The sequence below is a fragment of the Lepidothrix coronata genome, unplaced genomic scaffold (genome assembly GCF_001604755.1).
Source record: "Lepidothrix coronata isolate B3197 unplaced genomic scaffold, Lepidothrix_coronata-1.0 Scaffold1, whole genome shotgun sequence".
Classification (NCBI taxonomy): domain Eukaryota; kingdom Metazoa; phylum Chordata; class Aves; order Passeriformes; family Pipridae; genus Lepidothrix; species Lepidothrix coronata.
In genome coordinates this window covers 279,302-302,722 of record NW_016690181.1, presented here as the reverse complement: position 1 = coordinate 302,722, position 23,421 = coordinate 279,302, and the positions used below count along the sequence as shown (strand labels likewise).

At 41.3% G+C, this 23,421-nt stretch overlaps 1 protein-coding gene across 2 annotated transcripts in view; it reads left to right on the top strand.

Annotated features, from left to right (window-relative positions):
- DPF3 (double PHD fingers 3) overlaps nt 1-23,421 on the top strand; it is a 170,299-nt gene that overhangs the window by 47,182 nt on the left and 99,696 nt on the right. Inside the window, exons 2-3 of one of the 2 annotated variants that reach the window (XM_017810005.1) lie at nt 11,782-11,947; nt 22,376-22,536. In XM_017810005.1, the coding sequence (XP_017665494.1) occupies nt 22,512-22,536 (25 nt within the window). In that variant the 5' untranslated portion in view covers nt 11,782-11,947; nt 22,376-22,511. The remainder of the gene's footprint in view (nt 1-11,781; nt 11,948-22,375; nt 22,537-23,421) is intronic. The other variant, XM_017809995.1, reaches the window with a different exon arrangement.

Sequence of the window (23,421 nt, the reverse complement as noted above, 5' to 3'; positions counted from 1 at the left end):
CTGTCACTACAGGGCTGTAAATAATTTTAATATTTAATAACTGTTTGCATTGGCCTTTTCTTGCTACAGCACAGAACCACCCTGTAGCTCATCAGAAGTGTGTCTGACCATGCTGCAGGCAGCGGGGTTTCACCAGGAACACACAGATGTGACTGCAGCTGAGCAAAAGCAATGTGGCAACATCCCACAAGGGCTGATCTTCAGGTTTTTTAGGAGTTTTTTTAAATCTTTGATCATTAATTGGAGACACAGTGTGCTGAAGTTGGACAGTCTCTCTGGAGGAAACAGGGCTCAATCAGGCATATCTACAAGCAGAGTTCACCTAGAATGACCAAAGGAAGAGGTGCTTATGTTAGTCTGCTTTTTTTGCATACTCCTTCATGGTCCACTCAGTGGACCAAGCGATACAGTTGTTTACACCAGGTTGTCATACTTACTACTGTATTAAAAAAACATAATCAAGAAGGAACATTCGGATTTTTCAGAATTGATAGGTTACTCCACTCTTTTTTGTTACTTTGGGTCAAGAGCATGTCTAATGCAATATTCCATCTCTTAAAAACAAACAGAAGAAGCAAAACCCCCCACAACTCCAAGTCTCTATTCCAGTATTTCCCCAAAATTGCATAACACTATGAATGCAAGTGGCATGTTTTAAATGGGTGTTGAGTTGTGTCTCACTGCTTCCTGTATTTCAGACCCTGCTATCTGATTGGAATGATAGCACAGGTGTGCCTTGTGCCTTGGTAACACTGGATTATGCATTCACTGAATCGCCAGGCCCTCGCTTTTCCTTGTCCAGAGCTGGTATTCATCTCCATCCACCCTTCTCGCCTCCTACTGCTTGTACACCTGGTGCAGTCAAGCACTGGGCTGAGCTCCTGCTCGTGCCAAATACACCATGCTGTTGAACGAGGATGTTGCAGTGCTGGAACCAATTGCAGCATAAAGAAGACAAGAAATACATGAAAAAGGGAACTGTGTTTAAATCATCACATCAAACATAAGAAAAACCCAAATAAATGTGAAGAGAACATGAAATTCCTCTTTGATGTTCTGTGCTGGGAAGGTTTCAATCTCTTTTTAAAGCTCCTCCTCCACCCCCTTGCTTCTTATGGGATTGTATCCAATATTCCAATGTTCATGTAATGCCTTGACTTTGCTATCATTCTTCTTGGGATAATTATAGGTTAGTATAATGTACCTATTGTTCTGTTCCACAAAGCAGCACTGTCATACGGATGGCAGGGGTGAGGTGGGGGAGATCTCTGTGTGTTCTCCTGCATCCACATCGTGTCTTTAATTAGTGTTCTTCCTTGCCTTTTCTTTTTTATTTTATTTTTTTTTTCCATTCCATGGTGCATGCTGAGCACTTCCCCTCCTCAAACTGTTGGTCTCTTTTTCCAGTTACACTAGTGCCCTGTTTTTTTGGTTTTGGCTGAGCTCATTCCCATCATAACAGGTTTGCCTTTCAGATGAAAATAACATGAAACCAAAGTAACAAGTTACTGGTATTTACAAAGAAAGCAGATAAATGATTCTTTCCTAAACCTTATTAGTTGAGTCACTTTTGTTATCTTGTACGATTTTTCCTAAATTCAGAAAGAAGAAGAAACCTACCCTGTGCCCAGGGGCTCCACTCTGCATTTGGGCCTTGCTGCACAAGGCACCGCATAAACATGTACTAACATGGTTCCTGACTCTGAGCGCTCACATGTTTTTCTGTAACAGGATTCATCTTTGCCCTCCAGGTGCAGGTGTGGGAGACTGCTGCTGAGTGCTGTTAAGTGGTTTTGGTGCTGGGTCTTCTGTTGTGTTTGCTAGACATGGTGCCGAGTATATTACTGGGTGCTTGAGAAAGATTAAGGAGAGGCTGAAGAGCCCAGTTAATCTTGGTTGTTGTACACAGGAGATGAATGTTGGTTCCTAATTGGTAGAGAAGCTGTATAATCAATTGCTTGCTTTCTATTGTTGCCACCTCCAAAATAAATAATATTTAGGGATGCTGATGTATTTTAGCCAGTAGGTTCATCATGATTAGCTGCTGTATATTTTGCTGTAAACTACGTTTTGCCTTTGAGTCAAACAAGTGGTCTGGAGTCATGGTTCCTGACTAGCCCATCAAAGTAAAACACTAGTGGGGTGGTTTTTTATTTTTTTCAGGACTTCATACAACTTCCTTCTCTTTGAGTGGGTTTACCAGAATGATGAAATGGGAAACCTCCAAATGACTGTGTTTTTGAAACCTATTGTTATAAAGGAAGGAATTACAGATTTTGGAAAAATCTGGATTAAAGCCCCTTTGCTAGCAATGAGTGTGCCTCGAATGCATGTAGCTTCCCTTCTATAAGTGGACAAGTGTGTTCAGAGGTCAGAACTTGGTGTCCTCTTCTGCAGTTTCAAGGCTTCCTCTTGTTCCTGACGCACAAAGCCAAAACACACAGTTTTCACTTGAATGTCTCTTTTAAAATGCCTGACATGAACCTTGGAAAGATCTTGGAAAGAACTTAAGATCTAAGTTCTTCTGTGATAGGAAGTGACTTCTACTATGAAACCTTTAAAATCATCAGTGTCTGTACACCTTCACATATTTGCAAATCTGAAAAAGCATGATGTCATCTGTGGGTGTGTGGAATGGAGTAAAATGGACTTAGTAGATGGAAGTGGACTTCTTCCTGTGCTGTGACAATGTGATCTTTTTAAAAGAAAAATTAATCTCTCTCATAATGATAATTTGTAGAACTGTGTCTCCAAAACAAAAGAACCAACACAGATGCACAATTTGGCAAGCCACAAATATTAAACAGCCAGACTCTTTCTCTCTGGTGTAATTCCATGGACTTCAAGGGAATTACACCAGTGGCAGTGAATCTGGCCTAAAATGCGTTTGACTAATATTTGTTGGTTTCTGCCTGGTGTCTTGAGTAATGCTGAATGAGATTTAATGTTTCAGAAATGGATGAAATCTCATGTGTTTGGTGTACCATGATGAGAAACACACTCCTGTGTGAGCACACAAGCATCTGTGCACACATATTGAGTGCTTTCTGGGGATGTTCCCAGAACCAATGCGATCGCCAAGGGTGTTTGCAAGCCAGCTCTGGCTGCGGTGTGTGTGTTGGAGAAGCACAGGGATGTTCCTCACAACTGCTGCTTGCCTTGTCCTTGCTTATTGTATTTTCCCTTTGTATCCTGAAGTGGAAACCACAGGTTAATCCCAGTCAGATCCTGTAAATGTTTGCCCCTCTTGGACCAGACCCAGAAAAATTCCCCCTGCTGGCTTAAGCGTATTTACATACCACAGGTCATTACAAGGTGGTGCTCACCTTTGTATTCATTCCCATATGTCAAAGCAGAGATATTGGTTCATTTTTTTTTCTCCAATATTTCTTATATTTTTTAGTTACCTTTTTTTTTTAAGAAACAAGAAAGCGAAAGGAGTGATCCCCCTGGGTCCTGACATCTGCTGCAGTCATTCTTACAGACTCAAAGGAGACCTAGGGAAGGAGAGGAAACAGTCTGGCTGCAGTCTCTTATTGTTTCTCTTTCGTGGGCCCCCACCCTGCACCCTCCTGGGCCTGCAATCCACTAACTAGCTCGTCCTGACTCCAGCTGTCATTTTTCCTTTTTATCTACTCCTCTCTCAAAGAACCAAATGTCATCTCTTGTGGTTCCCTTAGCTGGGGTCAGAGACTCTTTTATATGCTTTATGCTGATCAAGGATTTTTAACTGGGAATGAGAGCGGTAATCAACTGCATGGTTGGGGAAGGGGAGAGATTAAATCTGAGAATTGCCAGTGATTGCCCCACGTGAAGAACAGCAGCTAGCAAAACACATGCTATCATTATGCTCTTATGATTATTTTATTCCCTCAGTGACAGTAAAATGCTATCTGTAGCAGAAAGGTAGGACAAAGTCCACCCTTGCTTAGCCCTGTGGTATTCAATGAATTTTCTGTGGGGTAGAATTGGGAAAAATTAGATTTACTGTTAGGAATGACTCATGTTTTCAGACCCTTTACCTGGGAGATTTCAAGAAAGGAAGAAGGCAAATCAAAGATATGTTTGTGATCTAAATTGAGAAGCCATTTTTGTTCAAAAAAGAGCAACCATTTTAATATCCCATCTTGACTCTGTAGCTATGGGGAAGTCATTGGAGGGTGTAGTGAGATGGGACTTCTGCTGTGTCCTGACACTTCTACTTCATCAGCCAGTTTTGGGGGATCATGGCTGAATAAAAGTGGGGTGAATAAAATATAGGAAGGGTTTCTGGTGCTGCCTCAATCTCTGCCCACTGTTTATTTTTCTGGTTTATTCAACACGGAATCAAACTCCAGGGACTGCAACAGATTACAAACTTTAAGTTTCATAGTCTGTGAAGGTAAAACAATTAACAAACAAGTTAAATTATGAGAATTACCTTTGGAATTATTAATGAATTTTAGTAGCCTAAACTGTCTCCTTCAATACACCATTTTGAAAGTCTAGTCATTTCCTCTAAAACGTCCTCTGCTGTTACAGAGCTATAGGAATAATAGTACAAAGTGTCCTGATTCTCCTTTTGCACTAATGTAAGTGAAAAGTACTCTGAAGTATACAGGAATTGATTCAGTCCTCTTCTAGAAGAGCATTTTCTTCACAAGAGAAAACCAGACTGTAGTTAGAATTGGTTTAATTGAGAGAAATCTTGCTGGTGGAGAAAGAGGTTTCCCTCAACTCAAATTGCCAGTTTTTGCTAAGATGTGTGCTAGGGTCTAACACAGTAGTATTATTCTGGTTTTATTCTCTAGGCATTTGACAGTGATTTTATAAATGCTTTCAAAATATGTTACTTACTTAGCAACTCCAGCTCCTACAATCTGGGGACTGCATGAAAATTCCAGTTTTACTGCTGAAATTTCTGTCTCTGTTGGCTGTAGAAATATTTACACCTAAAGCAATCTACCAGTTTGGAAACAGGACCCAACTCATGATTTTTTGAGTGGTTTGATTTTGGAAATGTTGTAAATACTTCACTGCTTTGAAAGAGGAAAACATGAAGATAACCTGGTTTAGTGGAAGGTGTTCCTACCCATGGCAGGGGGTTGGAACTAGATGATCTTTAAGATCCTTTCTGACCCAAATCATTCTGTGATTCTGTGAAATACCAGGTGTGGGTGGTAGCTGGAATACAGGAAAAAATATGGGAATATCAGGATAAAAAAGTCTTCTTTCCCATAAATCAGGGATTAAGCTTCTTGAATTTGGACTTAATCCCCTTCCTGCCTGCTTTTCTAGTTAAAACGGGAGATGCACCTGAATTTCAAGTTCAAGATGGAACCTATTGCTAAAAATTCAATCAAATATTACATAGTAAAGCTCCTAAATCTGGGGCGATGTGGAGTTGTGCCTGACTTTTCTTGCTTCCCTCTACCATGTTGTTTCAGGTCTAGCATTTGGAATGGGCCTTTATATACATTTTTAAAGCCTGATCATCCGTTGTATGCATTGTAATATGAAAAGAAGGATGGATAGGAGGAGTCCACAGTCCTAGATGTCCTAGAGATGCTTTGTCATCTACTGTCTTCTTGGTCTCCTTCTTTGCTTTTCTCTGTAGCATGGGACATAGATCACCTCCTGAGATGATCTAAGTGCATTCATCCCACAAATCCCTTGGAAATGTGCATGCCCTGGAACACTGGTGATGCCAATTTTCTCTTTCTGGGACAGATTGTAGTACTTGAGACCCCTGGTCTTTTTTTTTTTTTTTTAGAATACTGAGAATTTTTACCCTGTTTTGGTGGACCTCTATATGCTAAATGCTTTGTACATAATTTTCTGGTGTTGCTGGAGACTGGGCTCTTTTTTTCAGTTTGTAATTTCCAGTCCTTTGTTGTTCAAAGACACACAGTCCCTGCTGTGTGCTGTTCCATTTACTGTTCTTTTTCAGTCTTTTCTTGCCATCTTTCCTTACTTATTCAAATTTGTCATTCCCAATGGTATTGCTGTTTTGTTCAGTGGGAGCTATGATTAAAAGTTTCCCCACTGGACTGATTTGGATTGATACCTGTCTTTTCAACCAAGTGGTCTTTGAACAAATCCCTCATTACATAAGCAAATATCAACACTGAAGCTGTGGCCTCATTCTTCTTCCATCTTGTGTGTCTTTTTACCTTAGCAAAGTGTGTGTAAATCTAGGAGAAACAGAAACAGAGTGCTCAGTCTGTGCAAGCTTTAATGACCGCCAAGTGTACGATGGCACGGAGAAATGATGTTTCTAAAGTTCAGATTCAGGCCATAAATCCAGACTGAAGTTAAATTGTAATTTGTCATAATTTACCTGCTGCTATGATATTAAATGTTTTACAAAAGCAAGTAGTATTTTTTCTGCTTTCACCTTTTTTTTAATTTTTGTACTGTTCTTCTACTCAAATGTACTGACAGTTGGAATCACATGGAAAGATATTATTGCAGTAGCCAGTTTGATCCTTCAGGACATAATATAAACATGTTCCTCAAGTGACCATAGAACATACAACCCTGAAGGAAGCAGATAATTGCAGAAACAAACTATATTTTCACCACCATTTTTTGAACACTAATAACTCTCTAAAAAGCAGATATTGTTAGGACTTGGCCCTCTTCTTTCTGCAGAATCATGTGTTCTGGGATTCTTCTCTAGTATTTTATCAAGATTTTCTCTTTTATATAGGTAGAATTAATAAAAAACAGAGAAGCAAACAAACCTAAGCAGAAGCATGCAGCATAAAGATTCCGAAAAGTGTCAGATTTGGGATATTAAAAACAATCTCAAAACCCTGTCAGCCTATAGTAAATTACAGCCATACTGGCTATCACGTCAAAATCCTCTAGGAATTTTTGCCACAGATGCTTGCCAGATGCTGCAGCAGTTTCCAGCTGTTTCCCCACTTTTGGATGCACCACACAAAACTGGAAACCTCATCAGCTGATGGACAAACTTATGAAGGATAAAATGGAGTAGGAGCTACTTAGTAGGAACAGACATAATTTCATCTAAGATGATGCTGGCTGAAGACACAGCTGCAGCTGTTTATCAGCTGGCTTTATACTGATGGTTCATTTTCCTTTAGCATGCTCTGTACTTGTACTTCCCCATCTTCCTTCAGTCTTCTGGCTTGCTAGACCAGAAGAAGGGGTATAAGAGAGCCATGAATATATAAATGTATAATTTTCTTATAATTGAACTTCTTTCTGGCAAGAAGTCACATGAAAATCAAGATAAGAGATCCCCCAGCTCTCCACTACCCCCACAAAAAGAACGACCTGGAAGGGGCCGTATCTGAACATCTAAAATGCCAAATAAACACCAGGTATTCTTTGTATTCAAAAACCACATGTGAGTTCCTATAGATCCTCCAAAGTAAAGTATTCAAAGTCATTCATGGAAGCCTTAATACCAAGAATCCATGTGGCAGTGATTCATTTGTAAATACATGCAATCTGTGTACAGGCAACACTATAGAGCAGTGATAGTCAAACCTGAGAAGTTTGGTTCTTGAATGGACTGAGAGGGAGGGACATAATCACCATGGTGTGGTAACCAGATTCTGTGCTGTGATATGCTGTTTTTGAAGCATTGTCATCATTGTTGCATATTGATGGTAAGCTGTGAGAAGATGCTTTAGTGAAGTGTGAGATCATCACACCATGATTAGTTTGTAGAACTCTGCAATTGTGTTTTCTTCCTGACTGCTGGTGAGAGGAGTTGCTTTCCATCTCTCCATCTTTTTGCTTCTCTCTTTGACTACATCAAAGATTAAAGACCAATCTCTAGTTCTTTTAACTATTGGCTAAGCCTTCTTGTTTGCTGAGCAGAAAGGCTCTGATTAAACTTACAGATTCCTCCAGAACTCACATGTGATGTTTCAAGGAACTAAAGTTGAGCATTGTTGAGCTATGTAATACATTAAATTGTTTTCCATCTTCTGAAAAAAAATGGCCTGTGTTTCACTGAGTGACATGGTGCTGTGTCCTAGTTTTTCTCTTTATGCTGAGAAAGATTTAGTGTGTAACTGTCTAGTGTATATTCCACAAAAACTCCAAAGAATATCTGAAGGGCTTTTCTTTTGTAGCTTTCACCAAAGATGAGATTTTTTAGCATTTGATGCATGTGGCTTGTGGTTCTCTTTGGGGAGCAGAGGGGACAGTTTGGAGAGGAAGGAGATCATCGTTCTGTTGCGCACGTGATAGAGCCAACAGTGCCACTGTCAAATAATCACAGTTCCTAAGCTAATCACAATGGAGACCTGTCCCCTCCAGAGGACAGAGGAGGCATTTACCTGCCTGCTCTATGCTGAGTAGCAACTACACCAAGATGATTCATCTGTGTATGATGGTACTTGGAAGCAGAAGACTTCTGTACCCTCCTTAAAATGTGACCTTTTTGCAGATCCTTTAATTTTCTTCCCTTCTCAACTCCCGCCTATGGAGGGACTCTTCCCTTTTCCCTTCCATTGCCTTGTAGCTGTTTCGCTTCTCCTGATGAATGTCAAGTGTTTTGGGCCTGCAGCCCTAATGGGTGGGGGCTAAGACTTGGATCTACCCCTGAGACAGAGTGGAGCCAGCAAAGACGGGTTATTTTAAATTGTGTGGTGACAAGCCTTTTTCCCCCTCCCTTTTTGTTCCCAGAGGATAGCTGGGGAAGTTTGTTGTGCCAAATGCTTGGAATGTGGTTTTTCTCCTCTTCCTCCCCCTTCAAAACAGAAAGAGAAAACTTTATACTGTGAATTGTTTTAATTGGGGAACATAAATCCAAACTGTAGTGCAGCATTGCTGGGCCTAGACACCTATTGAAGTTTAATGAAGGAAGAGCAGCTTTCTCTTGCCCTCCTCTCTCATGCTATCCCCACATCAAACTCTTTCTTGTGGTGCCATCCTGTTCAGATGGGAGCATGGGAATGCCTGTGAGAGTGTGTGCATTTGTCCAAAGTTCTCACGGGTCTGAATGCAATATGTGACTCCTTTAAAATAATGCAGTCAGAGTGATGCATGGACATTCTCCCAGGCTGAAGTTAGTTGTGAAGCCAGTGTAGGAAAAAGAAATAGAGACTCCTCAGGGTATCTATCCGAAGGGGCTCTAAGCCCGTTTGAGAGAAATCCATGCTGGAACAGAGATTTGATGGTTCATGTGCCCTGACCATATGTTTTGGACTGATGACAGGGTCCCATGTTAAATGTTATATGACTTTTTATTCCTTGTGTCAAGAACTGATATTTTCTCAGGACTTGATAATAAAGTATTTCCTTATCACTACTGACTGACTGAAGAGATGTCTCATTACATCCAGAATAGAAAATAAGAATCCTTCTCCTTGTCCCAGCTGTGGTAATGGGAATAAATTGGTGCCCATCAGCTTGTATTGGATGTAATGGAGTCTCTTACACAAAAAACCAACCTGAGAGGGCCTTGATCAGAGCATGAATGGGAGTATAATTACACTGAGTGTAATGACATATACTTTAGCAAAGATGGACAAATTCATCTGAAATGGCTTTGGAGAGAATGCCAAAAGCAAAAGCTTCCATTTGGCACTGATGTTTCGAGGAGAAAAGCAATTCACATAGTGGAAGAAAGGTAGATTGGGACAGTAACAGGAAGAGAGTTTAATTAGAGGGTCCTGCAACACCCAAAATTTATTAAAGCCAATGCTGACTGGCTCTGAGATCTGCTGCAGTAAAATAATAAAACTTGCTCTCAGGTGGAAATGCTTCTTATGGTGGTGCAAGACCACTGTTCATTTTCAGTTCTGGATAATATAACATTCCTACAGGAGATATTTTAACCTGCTAGTAATATTTTACTGCTTTTGCCTGCAAACTCATCCATGCTTGTGTAACATTAAGCATTAAAACTCTTACTTTTATCAAATTCACCAACCAGTTTTATCAACTGCTGCTGATGCAGCAATGGAAGTCTGGGAAGAACTGCTTGCTTTTGCTTTGAGAGATGGGATGAAAGGTTAGAGGGGGTGGATGGTGATTGCATGAGCAATGCAGGTCAGGTTACTGTTGGATTCCTCTTGCAAGATAAGTGAGAGCCCTCTGAAAGGTAATTATTGGAAAGCATAAATTCCTGAGATAACCTGTCCAAGAAGAAATAGTGACAGGAGCAGAGGCCATGTGTTAAAGGCTAGCCATTACTCCAGGGCAATGGGCTAACCTCTCTCTCTCTTTTTCTGCAACCTCTCCTTGCTCTGACAGTTGACTCCCTCAGTTCTTTTCCTTCAGTTACTTGTCAATCTTTTTCTCATCCTGTTTATAGACCACTGTGATAGTTGTCTCCATTCTGTACTAATTAGAGTGCAGACAAGTGGAGATTCAGTATGCAGTTTAGTTCCAGGTCCAAATTCTTGTTTAGTCGTTGTCTGTGCTTGTCATTGTCATTGTCACTGCCACTGCAGTGTTCAGGTAGCTTTTACAGGATATATGAAAAGAAAAAAGGTTACTCTTGTATTTCTTTAACTGATTTTTCTATAGAAGAAGTTCAACGAGCTTTCAGAATGACATGGAGCTTTGTCTCTGAATCAAGAAAATTGCTAGATGGCAGTTGGGGAAGGAAGTCTTGCAGAGTGAGAAAACAGATTTCAGAAGAAAAGATGGAGCAAAACTGGGAAATAAGAAAAGTGACTTCTCTTCCTTTATGGCTTCGTTATGCAAACTCTCTGTGTCTCATCTGTAATACAGAGATAATGATATCTACCCAGCTCCTATTTTGACCAGTTGATTGATTAATGACTGTCTCCTGATCCCTAGATTACACTTTTGTGACCTGTAGCTTTAACTACTGCAGTGTATTACATCCCAGAAAGAAAATGGAAGCAATGTGTTAGCTCTGGCTAGTTCCAGCTGGGAAAACATGATAAACTGACCTGAACAGCCTTGCCCATGTGTACCTGCTTCTGAGACCTCATTCTAAAAGTGCACTGAAGCATGGTCTGTCTGTTCAGCTGCCATCTCTGTTCAGCAAGACATTCAGATATCTGCCTAATTTTGAATTGAAGGAGACCTGCACACTCAATAATGTGCTGTGCTGAACTGGGACCTGATGCTTGGTCACAGGCGGGGTTTCATCATGAGTATTTGAAGACCTCAGTGAACACATAGGGCTAAAGATACATCCAAAGTCTGCCCTAACATGATGGGGGTATGCATTAAACAACTGGAGTCTTTCAGAATAGTGAAACTTGCCAAAAGAATAAGCTGCTTGAGCAGAAGAAAGGATCTTTATTTTGCAGAGATAATTGCAGCAACACACTTTTGTAAACTTTGCTAATTGTTAAGTGAATTACAAGGCTTTTCTGTTTCCTTTAACTGTTCTACAGTAATAGCCACCTCAATCTGATACTTGAATTAAGGTGGTGCTGTGAACAGGAAGCAAGCCAGAAGAAAAACAGGTGCAAGGAAAGTCAATATGTAGGGGAACAACCATCAGATATTTGAGTTTCTGAAAGCAAGTTTTGGCAAGCATTTTTTCTTGACTTTATTAAGGAGTTCCTCTTATGTGCTTTGTAAGTAACTACAGAAACAAGGGCACAGGTGTTTGAAACATCACTCCTCAGAGTTAAATGTGAATATTTGCAATGAGAGTTTGCTCTGTTCCCATGGGATGTGTTCCAGTTGCAGAAGATCCTGTGCCTAGACCTTCAAGTTAGTTCCAGTTTGATCTCAATACAGGGCACTCTTTATGCTGAGGAACCTGTGAAATGATGTGTTGGATGCATCTGTTTCACCTCTTCTAACTCTTATTGTTCCTTTTTTGAGGATTGATAACATTGCCTCAGCAGAGGAATGCCCATAATCTGCCCTACTTCCATTTGTGGGTAGAGCTGGAGGAAGGAGGTGAGAAAAGGAAATCTAACTCACAGTCCTCTTGGGAATTCCCCTATGTGGTGTGAGTCAAGTATGTCCCTGCTGTACATCTGCTGAGGTCAGTAGATTTATACAAGTAACAGAATGATTGTTCCTATGTATTCAAGAGAAGTAATAACTCAAAGAAACACAATCTTATTTATCTAGGCTTGAGATGACTTTGTAAAGAACAGAAAATATGTTTTCCTGTTGTGTTTTCTGGGGTTGATAATTACTGACTGGGTAGAGTAAATTTTTGCGTTTTCTTACATGTGTATTCTGTTTGTTATATGTATTGTGACTGAGGAAAGTACTACCCATTCAAGATTAGTAACTTTATCTTTAAAGTATTGGCTCTAGCTGATTTTTTTTCCAAAGCTGACCTCAGAGGCAAAGTAAACTCTAATAATTATGTGGTTTTATGTTAGATCTATATAAATCTCTACTTTGCTACTTGTGTAATCATTTTCACCTGAGCAAAATGGATTGCTTCCTGTAGCGGGATTTCCTTTGCAGCAGGAGAAACCAGGTTCCTACAAAAGAGAAAAGTCAGCAGAAAAATGTGAGCTCACTAACTCTTTCTAGTCAAAGGACAGGAAGTACCTAAAATTTTAATGCAATTACAATTTGGTGTGGTGGGGAAGCTTGCCTACCATTTAAGAACATTTGTACTACTTTTCTACTTGCATGTTTATTTTAATCTCCTTTAAATTGTGCCATCTGGATTGAATGACACTGTATATTTTTCTACTATGTAACTGCACAAGGTGCAGGGGAAATCCCAGCCTGAGAACTTCCAAGAGGGCTGGCTAACAAAGGTCATTCAGACCAGGACTGTGCTGTAGAGCTTGGACTGTTGTGACTCTGACATGGCTTAAAGCATGCAAAACCTCTGTGGTCTTTCCTGGCATCTTGCTGCCTGTTGAGCTCTGATGGAGATACATGGCTTCATGAAAGATGAGATGCTTAGAGACACATGAAAAGGAATGCTCTCGTCAGCTTAGCTGATGTGATTTGGGTGAATGATATAAAAGTGGTGGTAGGGAAAAACTCCTTCCATTTGCATACACTGTGTCTCCCAGAAAGGCTGTGCTGACTGAGTGACCTAGCTGTCACCACTGATGGTGTGAACAGACTTTGCCCCATTGCAAACAAACAAGTGTGCTATTTGAAGACTAACCCAAGCTGGTTGTACTGCTGGAGACTACCTCTGGTGGCAGAAGGGGTTTTGTGAGCTCGCTGTCAACTCCTCCAGGCAATGTCATCTGGGTTTGCTCAAACAGATCAAATGGCCTTGCCTGAACTGAATCAGGGAGCACTCACGCAAGTATTGCTACTGGCAGGAGGTGTGGGAGCAGTAAGCTGTAGGAGACAAGCAGTGAAAAGCAGCAGGGTAGGAGGGGAATGGGTGATATTTTTAGCTAGCACAGCTAGAGCCAGGAGAGGATTTCTGTTCATGATCTGAGCATCTTTTTAGTACAGACAGTGCTTGAAGTAATGCACACAATTTATTAGTGAGTAAATGTAGGGTCTTCCCGTGTTCTGCAGGGGAACTGTTAAAGCTACAAAGGAAGTCATGGCGGAGTAATTTGTAGAACTCTGGTTTGCTGTCTTCCTGGTGCTTGGGTGATAGATTATGGTTTTTACTAGGAATGCAAAAGATAGGTCCACTGTGGGAAATCAGAACCGTGGGAGCTGAATGGATAGACTTTGTCTTTGACTACATCTGGCCCCTAAGAAGACTATGGTTGCACTAAGCCAAACAGAATTCTGGTGACCCCAAGCCCTAGCAGCTTGAGTTGCTTCTTTAAAAATATATATAAAAAATCCCTTGGATGTTGTCACGTCCAATCTAATACTGTTGCTGAAGTTTTCATTAGTTCATTCCTTTAGTAATTGGAGAGAATTTCTGACCTTTTGGGGGAGGTTAGGACCAAGCTGAATTTTGACTGCTGTCTTCAGATACAAAAAACCTCCGGGTTATTACCTTTCACACCTGTTGTTCATTTAATTGGATGCAGCTGCATCTCTTTAAAACAGAAACCCTGGCCTGGGAAAGGATAGATGCTCTGAGATATCCCCAAGGAATCTGCCTCTGAGATTAACCTAATTGGTCACTGCGCTGAGTCTAATAGAGATTATATGCAATGCCCGTCCCTGGAAACACCTTAGGTAGCCTGGTGTATGGCATGGAAACTGCTGCTGATACCTCACAATGGGAATGAAAGAGAAGTAAGAGGAGATGTGGACAAATTGCCACATGCGCCATAGTATGATTGTTCATAGTCCAGTATATTTAAATGGGGCCAATAACTTAATCTTCTGAAATACCCAATTTCATAAGCACACATCATCTTGTACCTGTTGTATCTAGCCAACAACTCTGCATGTTAACAGCTGAATGAGATGGGCACTGTGATCCTACTCTTTTGGCTTTGAGAGCTGGGAATGTTGCTGCAGACCTTGACCGGGGCCATGCACAGCTGCAGGAAGAGGAGCACCTCCAGCTCTGGTCCTTCTTCCTGCACAAAATGGCAGCAGATCTTGATCCTGAAAGCTAGATTTTTGTTGACAAAGTACCATCATGTACCACACTCTTCTTGGCAGTATTAACTTGTGCTGCTGTTTCTCTTCTTTAAATGGAAAGGCCGGCAGAGCTTTTATACTTCTACAATACCTGTGAGGATGGGCTAATCAGATTGATTTTTTTCAGATTTTAAGTTAAGCCTACCTTTTGTAATTTTTCTTCAAAGACAGACTTTTTGCATGAGAAACCTGTAGTTTCACACTGGATTAAATTACAGCCGAAGTCTGTTTTCAGAGTAGTGAATGTAGCTCACTCTATGAGGCTGTGTTCTCTGCTATGAATCAGCATCACACCATGATTCAAGCAGTGTCAATTCTGGACACAAATACCCAGCAGGGATTTCCAACCCACCAAGTGAAATCTGCTGATAAATATCTGGCCAAAGGGGATTCCTTTGCCCTTTTGTATAAGGGATGGGCTAATGCTGGGTGCTTGGAGGAGGGTGCTGAAAAACATCACATTGCTTTTATACTGATCTGGGATTCAACCTAGACTCATGGCTCAGGTCACCTTCTTGACTGCTGTAATGTCTGAGCTGTGCCAGTGCTGATTCAGGAACTTGTCATCAGCTCTCTGATGGCTTCTAATCTCTTGCATTGCATGCAGTTTATGCACCTACCACAGTACTTTGAACAAATGCTTGAAGTTTGTCTATTTTGACTTGCCTGTATGAGTTCTTCCAATGAAAGGCATTAGCTCTCCTGGCAAGCCTTTTCTTCCATTTACCCTCTGATCACTGCTGCTCCGGTAACACTGTCTCTGCTTGCATCTGTGTACTACTTTACGTTCAGATTTGTGTAGTCTACCTACTACTGAAACAGTCCTGCTAGCCATTTTTTATTCTGACTCCCAGGCTTGTTGTCCATCAGTTGAAATTATTCAATATGTATAGAAATGAAATAGCTGCCTCAAGCTGGCTCTTAGAGAGTCTAGGATAGGCATGTGTTTGTGGGACTTTAGAAAGCTGCCAAGTTTATGTTAAAAAACTGAAAGCCCAGAAAGTTTGAGTCATTCTGTAGCACATCTGGAAATCCTGTTTTGCCTTTGCTTATGCTCACACCCCTTACATCATTAGAAAATGTTGTGCAGGGACAGATGCAACTGACCACTATGAGAAAACTGAATCTGCACATTCCTGGACTTTCTGGCTTGCCATTGGAGTTTGTGGTAGGATTTTGAACAATTTGTTACACTTCACTTAACATCAGGAAAGCCATTCTGTATTTCTCTTGAGTCTCTATGTCCTACCTTTCTGCAGTTGCAAAGGGTGCATGCTTGTAGCATTTAGGAACTGCTTAAAGACTAGAAATTCCGGAGAGTACAGCCAAAGGAGGCGCCCAGCCAGGCCTTTGCTGTTTAATGCTTAATAGTGGTCTGACACTCTTGAATGTGTCATTTTCTTTTGCTTGGATCTTTTGATGAATGTTGTGTTAGCATCTTGCAATGTAATGTGAGGAGGAGCAGAGCAGAATGCTTTATCTCTTCTGGGACGATACTCTGGAGCTGGGGGTTTGCTGTCCAAAGATGCTGCAAGATTCTGGTGATACTGGGCTCTGTTAAGCACAGGTTTCCAGTTGCATCTGGGTCTAGAAAGGAGAAGCATATGTTCAAGTAGCGTGAAAGCTTGAACTTAGTTCACTGTGCCGTTCATGAAAGTCAATGGTGTTTCAGAGTCTATGAGGAAAAGGCATGAGGAAAGGTGGGGGGCTATGGACTTCTTTGGCTTGTGTTGTGATAGAGCGAGTACAACAGTTTTGCAACTTGCTCTGTCTTCGTTGCTTATCTAGGCTAAGGTAGAGAGTGAGAGTAGGCCAGCCCAGATTGGAGAAACACACATGAGCATGGCTAGGCCACAGCTTGAGAAGAGAATTATGTTGACTGGAGAGGAAGGGCCTTTTGCTGATTGCGTCTATTTGATTTCCCACATTAATGTCTGTCTTTGGATCATTAACAACATTAGTGCATGTAATGTTTCCTACTTCCAGCCAGCCTCACTCTGGTCTCTTCTTACTTCAGCCTTTGCCAGGCATGCTGCCCTTGCTTTCAACACAGAGAGATTTGGGAGAGTACTGTGGGCATGAGTGGGAAAAGGACACATAAAGCTTTGTCTCATCAATGTAGTGGCTGGCATTGCTGCCTGTATACTTTATCATATTTCCTAGAGGTTTTGCATAGATATTAAATAGAAATGGTTGAAGAATTGAGCCCGTGGCATTCTTCATGTCATGGCTCATGGAGAGAAGGGGGAGACGCCTGTCAGGGGCCTCCTGGGACCTACCAGAAAGGAGTGAGTTTAGCCAGCTCAGTGCAGTTCTCTCAACACTTGCCAAGACAGAGTTGGCCAAGCTGGTCTGCAGTGTCGCAGGCAGCTGATAGCTCAGGTAGCACCTGCATGGTTTCTTAGTTTCTGTTCAACTTTGTGAGAAGGCCTGAGACCCCACTGATGCTTCATTTTCAGACTCGTTCATGAATGCCTCCAAAAGGAGTTTGAAAAATATTTTCTGAAGCTACAATGCGTCATTTCTTTCACACCACTTCTCAGATCTTGTCCAGTTTGAAACTGGATGGCAGTGATGCTGAAGAACAAATTCTGATTTAAGATGTCTTTTTCAGTTGTCCTCACTGTTCCTCATAGTGTCAAATTATCTAAAATATAAGATTAGAGTCTAAACATACAGTAAACAAAAACTCCATGGGTCTTAAGGAAAACAAGTTTCACATTTTTGATGAATGCTGGGGACCATTGCAAACAAAAGGAAAAGTCTGTTACTTTCTGTTATATGACTAGTCATTTCTTTCTGTGCTATCAGCTTTTTACTTGCCTAGTCATGTAGTGAGAAGGTTTTAGAGGGAAATGACTAGAAAGAGGCCTGGTCTCAGGAACTGGAGAAAATATGGATTCAAATTCAGAGGATCTGGTGGAAATTTAAGAGCTGCATCTAAGGAGAACTGGTTCTTTGTTATGTAAGTTTTCCCAGAGTGATGTGGACCTGTAATCATGGCTGAGCTTGGCTGGTTATATGTCTTCAGTGAGTGCTCACCTTTTCTGGATCCTAACCTGAAATGTGTTAGGCACTGCAGAAGGGCTTGTGCTAGATTCTGCCCATTTTGTAGCTTTTGTAAAAGGTGTAGTGCACTCAAATATCTGTGAGTTTGCAGGATGGGCTGGGAAGTAGTGGTGGAGAGCTGCTCTACTTCTTTCAGGGGCCCATCAGGATCCCTTGTCAGCACAGAAATGAACATCATAAACTAGGCAGGTTCTTTTTTTTTTTTTTCTTCATTTTTTGCATGCTTAGACAGAGGAGTCATGGCGCTAGGTACTGTATAGAAAAGTAGTAAGTTGGAGTCTGCTCAGAAATCTTATTATCTGGTTAGAGCAGGCAGGCAAAGGTTGAGAGAAGGAAAGAGTTGTTCTTCACTGACCTCACTATTACCTGACCTGATTCCACGATAGAAAACTTCAGTTTCTTCACACTTAAAAGGACAGTGACCTCAGAAAGTCACAGGTCCAATCTTCCATGCTGGTGCTTACTGTCATGCCAATGACTACCTGCAGGGCTGCAAAGATTTCCACCAGCCTCACATCACTGTCCCAGCACCTACAGGGCTGGTGGTGCTTTCAGAGTGCTCATCTCCCCATTCACACTGAGCTTCCACTGCTCTGAGCCTGCTGTTTAGTTTCAGTCCTACCTTTTTTCACCAATAAAGAGCCCCTAACTCTTACTAAATATTTACTCCTCCTATGTAGCTTTGCAGAGGTTTGTAAAACCATAGGTTGTCTTTTCCAAGTCAGGGAGCTTTTATTAGTCAGCCAGAATGGGGTTATTTTAGTGTCTGTGGGCTGGAATGTAAGTCCAAACCTTGCGTGTATGCCAGCAGTGTCGCTGGCACGCCTGTTCCAAACATCTGGGATTTCACCTGTGGCTCTGCACTGAAGTGCTCTTTGCTTTTTGCAGTGTGCTGACAACTGTAATCTGTATTTCCAGTTGTGCTGCCTTCAGTATGATTTGCCTTCCTTTACCAGCAGTTGTTCATGTCTCCTCCTTGGGTTTTTTCCCCCAGCATCTTTGAAATCTGCACATATGCTAATGATTTTGTGTCATTAATATCAATCTAGACAAGTCTTTGTGACCTTTCACTCCCATGTCCAAAGGGAAGAATTGACCCCTGCAGTCAGTCACAGCACAGCACTGACTCATACATACTTTTCATAAAAATAATGCAGAAATTCCCCATAGTTTTTACCCATAATTTTTCAGGAGATAAACTGTAAGCCTGCCATAGAAACACAGTTTGAGAAAACTATGAAGCATGTAGCATCGGATAGTTAATATTTTTCTGACATACGATACACTTTTTACTATTAATATTGTCCATTCTTTTTTTTCTCCTCTTGTACCTCACTTGCTCAAACTCAACTGATCTGTTTGAGTTTCATTTGAGCTTGTGTGCTCTCAGTCTTATTCCCACCCTTGTCTGTTCTCCAGCTCCATTGTAAACCTACTAGGAGGGGACTGGGATTTGTCCCACCTCTCTGATTCCACAGTGATGAACACAATAGGACCGTACTTTTCTTTTTTTGCCCTGATTCTAATAGTATTTTCTGTATTGCTTGCATAAGATAAAATATGCTCTGTTTAGATATGTAGCACTGAAAACAAAGAAAGTTCCTTAAAAAAAAACTAACTGAAATTTCGAACAAGTCAGAATCCCTCCAGTAAATACTAATGGTAAAACAAAACAACCAGCCACACAAAAGTAATTGCAGGGAAGCTGTTTACCACTGAGATATGAGTGTCATAAGGAAATACTGTTTCTTTACTTTCCTATATTTGATTATTTGTCACTTTAAAAAAAAATTTATAATTGAAGTCAGAGCAATTCCTTAAGGTCTCAGTGTCTGAATAACTTTCCAGCAAACACTTAGGGGACTGCATTTTTTTGATCATGCTTGCTGTAATGGAGCCAAGGCAAGCTTTTTTAAAGTATGGAGGTGACTAAATGCTTCTCCTAAATGATTTTTTTTCTATAAGGCATAAAATACATATTTAAAATCTTTAAAATAAATGTAATGAAACAACTAGACTACAAGAGATTTTGCCAAGAATGATTTTGACCTAATAGCTTAGTTGCTTCTTTGTCATGAGGATCTCAAAATGTCTTTTCTCCCTCTTAAAAAAATCTGAAATTTAATCTTACATTGTAGTTGATAGTGTGATTTAAAGCCAAATATTTAACATTCTAAGATTTATAGTTATTTTCAGTCTTAAAAGAAGGCAGAAACTGAAATAATCTCCCGTCAGATCCTATATCTGGGTTGCTGAGATGTACTGTTAATATGAGTGCTTTGTGGTGTGCATATTCTGATGACTGAGGTGATTTTTGGCATAAGGAAAACCTATGCAGTTATGGCAGTTTGTTGTCACACAGCTGTGCTCTTTCTTCCAGTAAACTCTGTGGAGTTAGTGAGCATCCCTGTCTTAATATTGGAGGAATTTGACATAGCTCTGCACTAGCTCAAGTGTTTGTGGAAAGAGCTGTTAATCTTTGATCAACTGGAGTCTCCTTGTTACTGACTTTGATTACACAAGTGTACAACTTTAATTACAGCTTTTAATAAGCTTTCATTTCTTCCTAGCCACATTCTTTGTATAGTAGTGCAGCTTATCTCTTCCTTTCTCCCTTGTTCCCCTTCCCTTCCCCCCTGCCTTTTTATGGAAAAGGGCGTTTGAGGTCATTGCAGGGGATTCGATGTCCAGAGGGATCCTGCCATACACGCTCTGCCCACAGCTGTACCCTCCACTTGCTTGCACAGTCCAGAGAGCTCTCTCCTTCAGCTGCCCTGCAAAGATCCCCGCACCAGCATCTGCCTGGGAGTTGGTGGTCAGCAGGGGAGTACAGGGCTGAGAGGCATCACATTCGCACAGACATCCACTGCTGTACAAAACCACTGAAAAACCCTTAGAAAGTCTCTGTAGCCAAAGGATGTACTGAGTTCTGTGTGAATTTTCTGCTTGTGAGGAGCTTTCCCCTTTTCTCCCTTGGGGACACTGTGAAATGTGGTGGCTGAAGTCAGAGTGGCAAAGGGCATCAGGAAGCTGGTGGGCTCCAGCATCTACCTAAGGTACTCATTCCACATCCACAGACTTAGTGTTCTGGCTACCCTCTGGTCATTAGCAAAATGACCTGGTGAAAGCTTTGTGAGAGACTTAGACTTGTAATTGTAAATACAATTACAATGACATTGAGATATGATTTAAAACAAGCATAAGGAAATGCTTTTTTTTTAACATGAGTTGTATTTCACCTGTGGAACTCTTTGCTCCACAATGTTTTAGGTATGAAAAAGATCAGTGGGTTGAAGAGTTTGTTGGATAAGTTAATGGAAGGAAGATTCATCAAGGTCTATTAAACATAATCTTCCCATCACTGGGTGGCCTGAGACTTGCGGAGACTAAGTTTTGATCATCGGAAGTGAGAAGAGGGAGCTAAAGAGGTGCCTTCCTTGGTATTTGCTGTATCTGTGCTCTTCCTGAGCCTCTGTGTTTGGCCCCTGCCAGCGAGAGGATATGGGGCCAGTACGGGCCAGAAGAAAAGCGTTTGATTCCCATGGAAGTAGTAAGGTGCAACTGAGGAGTGCCTTAAAAGATGTGAGTCACAAAAAAGGTACAAATGGTAAAACTGAGCAGTTTGAACTGATTTAACATTCAGAGGTGTGCAAAGTTTTAAAATGCCAGTTGTGCCTACAAAAGAGGGTAGTGGGGAAAACAACTAATAGAACAGGAAAGGGAGCCCTTTCTATCTCTGTGCATGCATCCCTTTGGCTCCCTTGCTGTGTGTGCTATACTCTTTTTGCACACTAATGAATATCAGAGTCAGAGCAAGTTATGCTATATATCACTCTACTCCTGTTTTCTAATGAACTTACCCCTAATGGGTAGCTTTCCTAGCTGTTTGTGTCATGACTAAATTTCACCTTGACAATAGATCAAGAATGAGGTTCAGCAGTGTGGCCCACCTACTTTGCAGTTCTTCAGCATGACAGCTGCTTTGTGTCCTCAGGGTAGCTTTACTTTGATGCTTTTCACTGCTTAGAAAAATTTGAAGGGGAGATTTTGGTAATCTCCAGCAGGCGGAGTTTTTAAACTTTTCTCAAGGGAAGATGAAGATTCCACAGAATTTTTGAACAAATAGTTTTTTATGAAATAAGTGACACTGTCTTTAGAAATGTTCCTCCCACTAGGTTCCAGAGGAAAGTAGCATTTGCCACGCTAGATCTTACTGGTCACTGTTGTAGCCTGATGCTCTTGGCACCTCAGGCTTCACTGTGGAAAACTCTGGAAGGCTTCTGACAAAACGTCTAGTCTGACCATTGCAGACATAGCTCTAGTTGTTAAGGGATGTGTTTTCATGCCTCAGAAGTGCACAATAAGAGGACTACATTCTTTGATCTTATGGGCTCTCTGATGCCAAAAATGCTAGAGTGAAGTTCTTCTAAACTTGGCTGGCTTTCTGGTTGCTCAAAATATACTGCAGGAGTTGCTGTAACATGGGATTGAAATGACTGGTTTGCTGAATTTGCTGGACAAACTATGGGGGGGAAGAAAAACAATAGAGTGAGTTCATCATGGTGTACATGTGCCTGACCCAGGGTCATGGGCTGGTGTGGTTGCATCATTTGCTCATTCAGTAGCCATGCTGCTATTGAAAAGATCTGTGTCTGGTTCCTGAGAGTCTGATCTTTTGGTGACACTTTCTGCATGATCTGCTTCAGCAGTGTCTCGTGTCTGCAACCTTTGTATCTATTCAGGCAGTTTTTCTGTTTGTCCATTTTTAAATCAACCTCATGTCCCCTTTTCCTAGTCTTGTTGGAGGGGGCAGCGCAATCATTCTCACTGACTGCCCTGTCTCTTTTGGCAGACTTGGGGACCAGTTCTACAAAGAAGCAATTGAACATTGTCGCAGCTACAACTCTCGACTGTGTGCCGAGCGAAGTGTCCGTCTTCCCTTCCTGGATTCACAAACTGGGGTAGCTCAGAACAACTGCTACATCTGGATGGAGAAGAGGCACAGGGGACCAGGTTGGTAGCGTTGTGTCTGTGTATGCATGCGCATGTATCGAGGGCTGGCCGCTGAGCCCTCATGGGGTTTAATTAATAGTAGCAAAAATCTGCTACAGGCCACACAGAAGAGAAGCTGCCTAAACCTCTGTGCCTGCAGGGGATTTTCTTTAGTAACTGCAGAGAGCTCATGCTAATTATTCTCTCTCTACCTGTAGAAGTGTGTGACATGGTAGTTTCTAAGGCCTCATCAATGTATGTCTTTTAATGCTATCGATCCCAGTTTGTAGCAGAAGACACAATGCTCTGCTCTAAGTAGGACTGGAATTATCTTCAAGGTGGAGGTGGGAGTTTCTCAGATGAATGCTGAAAATAAGGAACTGCATTGGGAAGGATAAAAAACCGAGGTAAAATATAGAAGAGTCCAGTTAATGGAATGTGCGTTGTTCCAACGGTTAGAAATATACAAATATATATACACATATAAGTCCTGATTCTGTTTTGGACTTGGATATCAGTTTTGGAGCTGCAGTTCCCTTGGGTGCAGAAAGAAGTTGTGTATTTCCTTAAGGAGCTTTGGCTAATGCCTGTTCTAAAGCTCAGTGAAGCTCAAGGGAAAAGAGCACTGGTTTTTTTGTGGACTTTGGTCAGTCTTTCCTTTGTTAGAGTAAATCCATCTGAAATCCTTGTTTGAGAGGCAAAGGACAGTCACCAGCTCAAAACTTGGAGATGTTACTCTGACAGAAATCCTTCTGAACCACAGGGGAATTTGGCTAGGGTATATCTCAGTATCTGAGCAACAATATGCTCAAGGAACAGATTTTTTGACAGCACCAAACTGGGTTACTACTCTTTTTTTTTTTTTCTTTAATAAAGACCAGAGAATCCAGGCAGGAAGGGGGCTAG